The sequence below is a fragment of the Quercus robur genome, chromosome 4, assembly GCF_932294415.1.
Source record: "Quercus robur chromosome 4, dhQueRobu3.1, whole genome shotgun sequence".
NCBI lineage: Eukaryota > Viridiplantae > Streptophyta > Magnoliopsida > Fagales > Fagaceae > Quercus > Quercus robur.
In genome coordinates, this window is record NC_065537.1 from 2,647,607 (window position 1) to 2,659,129 (window position 11,523).

At 33.9% G+C, this 11,523-nt stretch overlaps 1 protein-coding gene across 1 annotated transcript; it reads right to left on the bottom strand.

Annotated features, from left to right (window-relative positions):
- Positions 1-6,765: 6,765 nt before the first annotated feature.
- On the bottom strand, positions 6,766-8,313 carry LOC126720245 (organic cation/carnitine transporter 2-like). The gene has a single exon (XM_050422561.1). The coding sequence runs from the start codon at positions 8,311-8,313 to the stop codon at positions 6,766-6,768; it is 1,548 nt and encodes a 515-aa protein (XP_050278518.1).
- Positions 8,314-11,523: the final 3,210 nt, after the last annotated feature.

Below are 11,523 nucleotides of genomic sequence, written 5' to 3' on the forward strand. Positions count from 1 at the left end.
CACCAACTAGAGATCAAAGTACATGATTTTAAAGATTTGATGATCTAGATAAAGGTGGTGCATCTAGTTAACAAAAAGTGGTTGGAGTGAACTCAATCTTGAACAGGTGTTGTTGGTTCTAGGTCTATCCACGGTTCGATTCAGATCGAATTTTGGCTCAACCCGCATCCGACCTGAACTGATCGGGTGGAGCCACCATCAACCTGCCGCCAACCGAGAGGAGAATCGGATTAGGCTAGTCAGAGCTTCAACGGATGTCAGGCGAATCAGTAAGGGTTAAAGATCTAGAAAACAACAAGAATCTAACGAGAAAAGATGAAAAACGGCCAAAATCCGGAGAGAAAAAAATTGCAAAATGGCCTAAATCCAGCAAGATCTCGCCAGATCCAGTGAGATCTTGGCTATTTTCGACAAGATGTCGGCTAGATCTAGCAAAATCTCGCAGGATCTAGCTAGATCTTCCCGAAAAAATCCCAGTATTTGCCGAAAAACATAGATGGAGGACTCACATACTTTGTAGGTAGACTATCTTGAAAAAATATCAGTATTCGTCGGTCATTTTCTTACATACTCTGTAGGTAGACTATCTTCAACATGATCTTTTTGACTTGCTATGACCTCTTCAGGAAATTCTTCAAAAGATTGTTCATCATTTATGACCACATTGGCTAATTCCATCACTATTTTGGTCTTGAGGTTATACACCCTATAGGCTTTGCTTGAGCTAGAGTATCCTAGGAAGATTCCTTTATCACTTTTGGCATCAAATTTTTCAAGATTCTCATGATCTCAAAGTATGTAACAGTCACTTCCAAATACTCTAAAGTATTTTACTACAAGCTTTTTCCCTCTCAAGAGTTCATATGGAGCCTTCTTAGTGCTGGGTTGAAAGTATACTATGTTCAGTATGTGACAGGTAGTATTCACTGCTTCTCCCCAAAATGAGTTTGCCAGATTTTTGTTATGCAACATAACTCTAGCCATTTCTTGAAACACTATATTCTTCCTTTCCACAACTTCATTTTGCTGAGGTGTCTTGGGAGCAGAAAATTCTTGCTCGATTCCTTGTTTACAACAGAAAGAGTCAAGTTTGGAGTTTTCGAACTCTCTCCCATGATCACTCCTGATATTGGCAACCATCACGTGATTCTCAGTCTGAAGTCTTTTGCATAGATAGATAATATGTTCTGGTGCTTTAAATTTATCTCTTAGTAGAATAGCCCATATGTATCGAGTGAAATCATCTACCACAACTAGTATACACTTCTTTCCTCCAAAACTTTGAACCCTTGCTGGACCCATTAGAACAATGTGAAGTAACTTTTAAGGACCCAATAGCTTATGAGTAGCCAAAGCATCTTAAACACGACGATAATCACATAAAGTAAATTTTTATGGTATTTCATTAAGAATAAAGGCATCAAACTTGTTAAGAACATATTTTATGTAATTGGCTAATCCTTTGACAAAATGCACGTTACTTGTAATTAGGTAGATCTAGGATGGGTTAGTACTTCAAGAAACATGTTGTTCACGTCAAGTATTAAAACCATGAAGATTGGACCAAGAAACAAGTGAAGAAAAGCTATTCATTAAAACTCGACAGATACCTCGACAGAAACAGTATCTATTGAGACTTAAGAACGAAGCTTGACAGAAGCTCGACAGAAGCTGAATCTGTCGAGATCTACGAAATCAAAATTTCCAGATCTGATTTTCGACTCATGCTAACATGTATGTGTAGGGTTTCTTTTCTCACAACCCTAGACATATATAAGGCTTATTTCAAAGGTCATTATACATGGAGAACATATGCAGAAAGTGACCTAGTGCCTTATTCTCTCTACAAGAAGTTACTGCGTCTTTTTTGCCTTAGGGTTTTGTACCCAAGTACTTCTTGATCTTCATTGTTGATGAAGTGAAGAACTTTGTAGCCAACAACATCTTCAAGTTGCTGGAGTTAGTCACGTATTGAGATTCGTGCAAAAAGGTGGCATTCATATATTGAAGAATTCAGAGGTTCTGAAGCGGTAGAAGATTTCTACTGTAAGTTCATCTACGGGGATTGTAGAGTCTAGAGACAAAGGTTTTATACTAGATCTGAAACTTCTCTTTACTATAGTGAATTACTTTTTAAGAAGGTTTCCCCCTAGGTTTTTTTACTATGAAACTAATTTGTTTCATTAGTTTTCCTAGATCATCATATATTGTCTTATTTACTATTTCGTTGTGCATGATATTGACATTATATTGATGTTTGTTTGTTTTAACAAGGTTTATTCATAATAAATCTAATTAAAAACTTTGGTTTAAAACTTATTAATTCTATAATTCTATCAACCGGAGTCTAAATTTCCCAACAAGTGGTATCAAAGTGGGTACACTCTGATTGGATTAATTTCCTAAGTGTGATCCTTGACCCTCGTTGTCATGGATCGTGGATAATCTCTTTTGATTCCACCTTTGTTTGATGGTACTAACTATGCTTACTAGAAAGTTCGTATGAAAGATTTTTTGCAGGCTCTTGATGAAAAAGTATAGCAAACTGTTGAAGTTGGCTGGGTTAAGCCAAAGGAAGCGCCAATGGATTGGGATGAAGCAAAGATCAAAGCGGCAAATTTCAACAGTAGGGCTTTGAATGCTCTGTTTTGTGGGGTGACCAATAAGGAATTCAAGAAAATATCATCCACAAAAGTTGCCAAGGAAGTATGGACCATTCTTGAGACCACCTATGAAGGTACCAAGGCAGTAAAGACTGTGAAACTTCAAAGACTCACTAGTAGTTTTGAAGAAATAAGGATGGAGGAGGATGAGACCTTTGATGACTTCTATTCTAAACTTAAGGATATTGTGAATTTTGCCTTTAACCTTGGAGAATCTATAGCAAAATCCAAAATTATTAGGAAAATCCTTAGGTCCTTACTTGAAAGATTCCATGCCAAGATCACTGCCATTGAAGAAGTGAAGGACATTGATCAAATTCTTTTAACTGAGCTTGTAGGGAACCTTCAAACCTAAGAGATGGGATTAGGTTTAATGGGAAAATGTTGAAAATGTAGAAACTTGGCTCTTAAAGGTATAGAGGAAGAGATTGATGACTCTGAAGATGAAAGCGAAGATGAAGATGAAGATGAAGATGATGATGAGGAGGAGGATAAGGATCTAACCTTCATAGCTAATGAGATTATCAAGCTTTTTCAATGTAGGAAAAAGGATAAGGACAAACCTCCTAAGAAATCTAAATCCTCTAGGAATGGTAAGAGTGAGAAACCTCTTATCCAGTGCCATGAGTGTAAAGGTTTTGGTCATATGAGGATTGAGTGCTCAAACTACCATATGAAGGAAAAGACTAAGAAGTCAAAAGATAAAGGGTTGATTGCTACCTTAAGTGATATTGAGAATGACTTTTCTGATGAGTATGTGTTTGAATGTGGTTATTATATGACTTTTGCTGCCACAACCGATAAAATGATTGTGGAGAGTGTTAGTGACAATGAGGATTCTTCTAATGATGAGGTACCCAAGAAGTTAACCCTTCAGGAAGCCTATGATAAGGTATGCATTGAATTTAGAAAAATTTGAAATGACTTCTCATCTTTGTAGAAAAGAGCTTAATAAGGTAAAAACTGAAAAAGCTGAACTGTTAGTCAAACTAGATGAGACTACAAGGTTAGTTGAGACTCTTGTTGTGGAGAACACCTCATTAGAAGAGAATGTCAAGAATCTCGAGGTTGAGCTTAGTTAAGCTAGAACTCAAATAGAGAGGATGTCTGCAAAGCTTAATCAGGTATTGAGTGCTCAAAAGCTTAGTTCTGATAAGACTAGCTTAGGATATGCCGTTTCCTCTAGCCCCTCCTCTTCCATGGCTTCTAGATCAAAGACTATCTTTGTGCCCCAATTTGAGAAAAGTGATAAAGGTATGAAATCCATAATTGATTGGTCTATTTCTAAATCCTTTGTTAGACCTCACTCTAGGAAGTCTAGTAGTTATAAAACTACTCATGTTTGTCACCATTGTGGTGTTTTTGGACACATTCATCCTAATTACTTCAAGTTGTATTTCCAAACGGTTACAGGTTCCCTCTCAAGGTTCAACACCTTTGTTTGGAGAGTTATTAAAATTTTTGAACTTTTTAACTCAATTTTTCAGAAGAATTCTAATTCTTCTGTCTTTTAGCAGACATACTAGGACACGTGCCTTTTCATCTTCACGGCCAAAGACTTGTGCTGTTTGGATGAGAAAGGAGCCTAAGACTTAATTGTCTTTTCTATCTGTCCTCTACTTTAATTCTTTCTATCTAAAGTAGGACTTTCTTGCTTGATTTATTATCTATTTTTGGAATCATGCTTTCATGCATCTGCATCTATCTTCATACTTTCATGTTGTTTGTCTATTTTTGTTTGGTCGTTTAGTTTTTATTTTGTTTTGTCTTCAAAATAAATAAATAAATAAAAGAAAAAAAAAATCAGAAAAATACAAAAACAGTGTGTTTGTATATGTTGGTACTTGTGTACCTTGGATGGCCAATGAAACAAAATTTTCTTAACTTTGTATCTCTTGTACCTTAGATGAGCATCTCAATGCACAACTAAGCAAGTGAGCTTTATGGCTCATATTTGTGATGAGTACGATTAAGATTGTCTCTTATATCTCATACTCATATCACTCTTTTTGACAGGAAGGACTAGAAAATCCTAAGAAAAAAACATAAATAATCATCTCACCACTAAAGCCCGCCAATCATGTATAACATCTATGTGCTTCGGCATAACCAATCATGTATAACATCTCACCACTAATTGGGTATTTCTTTTCTCTCTTATATGTCCATACATGCTATGCTTAAAAGAAAAATATGCAAAGATAAATAAAAACAAAAAGAATCAAAATACTTTTAATATGGTTGCAAGCATGTTTCTAGGAGATGTGGGAGTTATAGGATGTACCTTGAGGGTGATAGTCTCCATCAAACCGTTATGATTGTATGTGAGTGTATTTGATTTTCTCATGTCTCAAATCTTCATAATATAAGACACTTATGCACTCTTGCTTTGTTTCACACACAACACGCAAATTCTTTGCTACTCTTGATACATGTGCAAGTTGCAAGCATGTTTTTAGGAGATGTGGAAGTTATAGGATGTACCTTGAGGGTGATAGTCCCCATCAAACCGTTATGATTGTATGTGAGTGTATTTGATTTTCTCATGTCTCAAATCTTCATAATATGAGACACTTATGCACTCTTGCTCTGTTTCACATACAACATGCAAATTCTTTGCTACTCTTGATATATGTGCAGGTACAATATGATTTGGCCATCACAAGGGATACATGTGTTAATATATGCTTGCTAAACTATCTTAACTTGTTTTTTAAATATAAAATTGGTTAGACTTGTTTAGTGTGTGTGTGTGTGTGTGTGTGTGTGTTTTGGATCTATATACTTTGCATCTTGTTTGAGATGAGTTTTGAGAGTTTAATATGTTGGTTTGATGTTTGAGTGAGTAGTTTGATTTATGCATTCATCTCTATGTGTTTTTCCCTTCTTGAAAAACCTCTTTTCTTCAAGCTCGACAGCTCCTCGACACATCCTCGACAGATATCCTTTCTATCAAGCCTTCCTCTTGTGATCTCAACAGATCCTCGACAGCTTCTCGATCCATCAAGGAAATTTTTTGAGCTCTCTGTCTGCCTGATAGATTCTCAACAGATCCTCGATCCATCGAGATTTCTGGGTTTTCTCTCGATAGCAGCTTAATAGCTTCTCGATCTGTCGAGACCCTCTTGCATGCATTGCTTTTCACTTGTTTTGCATCTTTCTTTTATCTTGTCATCCATAGCATCTTATTTCATTACATTCATGCATTTATATGGATTCATTGTGCCCTCTTGATCATCTTAGATCGTCTTTATGTTTCTCGGGTGAAGCTTTATAGTTTCTTGTACTATTTGTCGATTATGACAAAAAGGAGGAGAAAATGTGGTTTCTTTTTAAGTTTCTACATGTTAGGGGGAGAAATACATGCCTTTGTAAGGGGGAGTTGTGTTTCATCTTGTTAGGGGGAGTGTTTACCTCCTTGTTGTTTTAGGAGCTTCTTTTCCCCCAGGTCTTTTTACTGTGAAACTAGTTTGTTTCATTGATTTTCCTAGGTCATCATATCTTATCTTATTTACTATTTCATTGGGCATGATATTGACATTTGTTTATTTTAATAAGATTTATTCATAATATATCTAATTAACAACTTGGGTTTAAAACTTGTTAATTCTATTAACCACGGTCTAAATTTCCCAACAAAACTTGTAATCAATTCATGAAAATAGCTACTTAGCCTCATAAAGGTTGTTAGTTTTAAAATCTAATTGGAATAAGATGGTAAATTGGGTATTAAGAATAGATTTCTGAAAGAGCTTATGATTTTCTATAAATTTCACTAGCTTTTTTCTAGGAAAAAAATAATTGAAAATCATAAACACTTTAAAATATCTGGTAAAAATGTAAAGTCAATGATAGCTTACCATAGCAATATTTTATTGCACCCTCCATGATTTTATTCCCAAAAAAAAATCAATTTAATGATATCTGGTAGTCTATCCATGTTTTAGAACCAATGTCATGCTATTGTTGTGGTTTCTGTAGAAAATAAAAAGAAACAAAAAATTAAAAATTGAAAAAAAGGGAAAAATGCTATGTATATATGTAGAATATAATTTGTTCTCTCCAGGGTGTGATTCATAATATGTAATGTATATAGATAAATTCACACAATTTTATGATCCATGCGCTCTTGTTCATCCATGGTGTTACAAAGATTTTTACCCCTTGTCTCTGGCAAAATGATCACAATGAAACTACACAAAAATATTGTCAGTCCAAAAGTTCCGAAAGATAGGAATTTATTTCTCGTCCCTGCTGAAGTCAATATCGGATCAAACACAGAACCAAACACAACTGCTTGCCTAACTAATGTTGTGGCCGAGTTCCTCACACTTGTTGGAAATAACTCAACTACGAATATCATCATCACATTATATGCCAAGGCAGCGCAGAAGAAAGATGCTAGTTCAAACCCAATCAGTATGCCTTCTGTACGACTGCCTACTACACCACAAATTATGCTGCATATGCCACTTATTATACATAAGGCAAACAATGAACCTTTCCTTTTCCATCTTGCTATAAAGAAAAGGGTTACTAAATTTGTAGGTATTAACATTGAGGCATTTAATATGACACCCAAATAAATGTTGAAACCCAAATTTCTTACACCGAATAACAAGCCAAAGTATACCAATCCAATGCCAAAACCAAATACCATAGTTGCTATTATCCGTTGCAAAGCCCATCTTCTCTTAAATAAGTCCTTCATCAATTTGTAAGGATTAAGTTTTGATATTTCTTGCCCATGATGAATGCTAGATAGGTATGAGTCTAAACTATTGCCTTCTATAGATGCAAGTTTTCTCAATATTGCTTTGGCTTCTATGTCACGCCCTTCCGTGAAAAGCCATCTAGGAGACTCATACACAAAAAAATAAGCAATGATGCAATATAAGATTGCTGGAATGGAAGTCCAGAGATAGAGAAATTTCCATGATGAACCTTTGTTCAAATAGGCCACAGCTGGTAAGCATAGTAACCCGAGCGAAAACATGATAAATGTCATTGTCCCTATTTGGCCACGCCATTTTTTTCCAACCCTCTCACTTAACAAAATCAAAGTGCATGTAGTAATTGATGCACGACCAAACCCGCTTAAAAGTCTCAAGCTCGAGTACATCCAAATGTTCATCGAGAATGCTGTGATAAGCGAGGCAAAACACATTATTAGGCATGAGAGGAAAAGCAAGATCTTCCTACCAAAATAGAAATCACCAAGTGTAGCAAGACTGAATCCCCCAATTAAGTTGCCTACAAAGAAGGATGAAGCAGGAAGGCCTGTGATGAATGAACTAGCACATTCAAGACCCCATTCCGATATGATTGTCTTGTGAGAAGATTCATCCCAAGACCAAGCACCTTTTGGGAGTTGGCAAATATTGGAGCTTGGGTTGCATGTTGTGTTGAAGTTGCAATGCCATTTTGGGTCAGCATCAGCAAAGATATTGATAAATGTTTGTTGTGCATCAAAAAACCCTAGGATTGCTACAAGGATGGCTTGAATGAATTGAGACCACCCAAAACCTCCTAAAATTTTTTCAATTGTCTCTTCTAGAGACAAGGAAGGAAGGTCTTGGTCGAGTCCTGGACTCTCTTGGTCAGCAGAGTTAGTCCCCGTGAGATTATGGGCTGCAGTTGATATTTCCATAAAGCTCTAATGACTCTGGCTTGTAGAATTATTATTTAAGATCTGATGGTCATGTGCCCATTAACCTGTATTAGGATAAAATTTGACTAACTCAACCATGTAATTAATAGCATCACAATGAATACAAATCATATGCCCACCTTTTGTGTTCTACATTATTTCCCACAAATCATGGTATGCCATGATAATACATGGAATTTGCCAACTCAATCATGGTAAGTCATGACAATACAAGCAACTTGCAACTATTTTCTAAAAGTGGGTTCAGGCTTGTTCCTATCTCTCTTTATTCTCAAAAAAAGATTAAATTAAATTAAATGTTTTACCGTTTATTTAATTGATTGATCACTGGGCTGTGCCTAAAGGTTAATTCAATAACTACATTTGAATCCCCATTGTTTCCAAAGGGTCATATTCCCCTGTAAGTATTTTCCAGTCTCATACAAGTACAAAAATTGAAACTGGTTTTCAGATTGTGACAATGTGATTGAGGAATGACCAAGTGACTAACACTTTTTTTTTAATAACTAGCTCTCAAAATTTTCCCACAAAAAAATAAGGTCATGTTCATTTTCGGGTATGTTTTAACCTCATACAAGAAACGTAGAAATGAAAACAAATAATTTGTTTTACTTTTTGGAATATAAATTTTCTATGTCACTTTTGTTTCCATTTTATACTTTACTAATTATGTTATTCTGTGTTTTATTTTTGTCCATTTTAAATTTTGGTTATTTTATAAGAAAAGTAAAAAAAAATAAATGGTATACCATGATTACTAGAGTAGAACATAAAGCGGAACAGAAAATTTGTATTCAATAAAAATATACTTCAGTTGCTGTGAAAGTGTGAGAATACTATTTGAGCTTTGACCTCTTTTAATTTATTTAGGGGTTTCTTAGTAATTTTCTGATATTTAAGACACCCAAAAAAGCTTCGTTATAACAAATACTTTAAAATCATTAAGACATGAATTTATCAATGACAATAGGTCAAAGATCACAATCGTGAATCCTTCAAGAGTGTACGTATATGATTTGAAACCAATTGAAAAGATTATGTTTTGACTCCTATGATTATTAATCAACGAATTAAATAACTTGCGCTAATTAATTAATTATGTATTCAAAGATAATCTTAGTTGATTTCCATAAACTAGCCTATCACCATATGAAAAGCAATAATAATTATGTGAAGGGCATAGAATATGATGACAAAGTGAAAAATCGATAAATCACATTTAACGCTCTATTTGTTTCAGCAATGATGTTTTACGGAAAATGAGTTATTTTCCAAGAATCATTTTCTATAAAACTATTTCATTTTCCAATGTTTAGTAGTAATTTTAAATGAGTTGAAAAACAACTTTCTAACTTGTCTTATATAGCTTGCTATGAAATAGAGTTGTTTTCCAAAAAAAAATTAGTAGAATACGATCTCTAAATATAAGTCATACTTTTTATGTTGACTAAATATGGTTTTTTTTTTTTTTTTTACTTTTTTTTTTATGCTACCAAATACTGGAAAACACGGAAAACTATCTTTACATAAGGTTTTCTATCGAAACAAACAGAGCATTAAAAGAAAACCATTACGGGTGTTCCCTAACCCAAGAAAGAATTCACTAAATAGAATTGAAGTTCACAGTCTATGATAAATAGAATAAGTAATGCTACAATCATAAACTATTTTACAATATTTTTACAAATTGTTGATGCGGCAAATTTTAACTGGTTCTTATTTAGGCCCACCACTAATATCACTTTTATATTTATCAATAATCACTCATCACATCAGTAATTTATAAAATAGTTTGTGACTTTAGCATTTTCCAGATAGAATTTACAATTTACAAAAGTGTACACAATTTTTTTTAAAAAAAATTACAATTTTACTTGCTAAAATTTGTTTTTGCAATTGACAATATCCAGAAACAAATAAATAGAACGAATTACAGCAGAAACAGAAGTGTACATTTCACTGTTAAAGTTTTAGATAGTACAGTGAATAAACATTTCAAACGGTGACATTTAATTTGAATCATGAAATAAATCCATTTCGAGGATTATGAATTTAGGATAAGCTTTGATTTTAGTACAGCATAGAGCACAAAAGGTAAGGGATCATGTTTATACTCATCTAGAAAAAGAGAGAGAAAAATTAATCTTTCGTTACACGTAATTGAACTAATAATTCCAAGTCCATCTATGTCTAGAATGCAGCACATACATGAAAGGTTACAGAGTTTCAGCTAAGGCAAATTGCCAATTCGTTACACGTAATTTTCTTTTTTGGTGCTGAACATGTTTTTATCTGAATTGATGTGGCTTATGGATTTGACATTTTTTTTTTTCAATGGTTTCTCAATGTTGGAAACTCATCTAAACTAGAATTTTATTTTTTGAAAACTTACCTAAAATGAAGGAAATGCAAACACTAAATTATTTCATCTCTTCATTTTATAGAGACCGCACCCTTGACACCATTTCGATTCTTAAAAATTATGACCAATTGAGGAGGTGATCTGAAGGTAGGAAGCCCCTGCAAGCTTGTGGCACATTGCTTTGTGAGTATGAGGCTGTGGGTTCAAGTAGTGATATATCCCACTTGGTGCTCAGGTGGTCTCAACTCTCAAGCCATGTATGATAAGGTTTAGAGCAGATAACAATAAGTAAGACGAGTTTATTAGAATAAAACATAAGAGTAAGTTGCATTTTGAAAAAATAAAATAAAGTACAACAACGTGGGATGTATCGTGTGAGATTTAATTATAAGAATGACTTATTAGTTAAGAGGGATTGTATCAAAAAACCATGGCTAAATATATATAAATTCTAAAAAATTTGATAATAGACTTGTAGTTGGAGTAGAATTTAAATTTTTAAAATTTAGATGATAAAGTTTGATCTAAATTAAATTATTGTTAAATCTTGTCCCTTAGTCAAGAGTTTTGTAGCTTAATATCTTAATAAAATATTAATTTAATAAGATACAACTTGAGAAAGAAAACCAAAAACAAAAAGCCTGGGTTCTATGGAATTTGAGTTTATAAACTTTTAGTTTGAATAGAATTTAAATTTATTTTAAATTATTGTTAAATCATGTAACTGGGGGGAAGTGATTATTGTTAAATCTTATCCCTTAGTCAAAACGTGAGTTTTATTTTTAGAAAGAAAACTTGGGTTTTTGTATGGGATTTAAGTTTAGAAA

Excerpts from the sequence above, each read along its gene's own strand:
- LOC126720245 (XM_050422561.1), bottom strand. The coding sequence starts at position 8,313 with ATGGAAATATCAACTGCAGCCCATAATCTCACGGGGACTAACTCTGCT.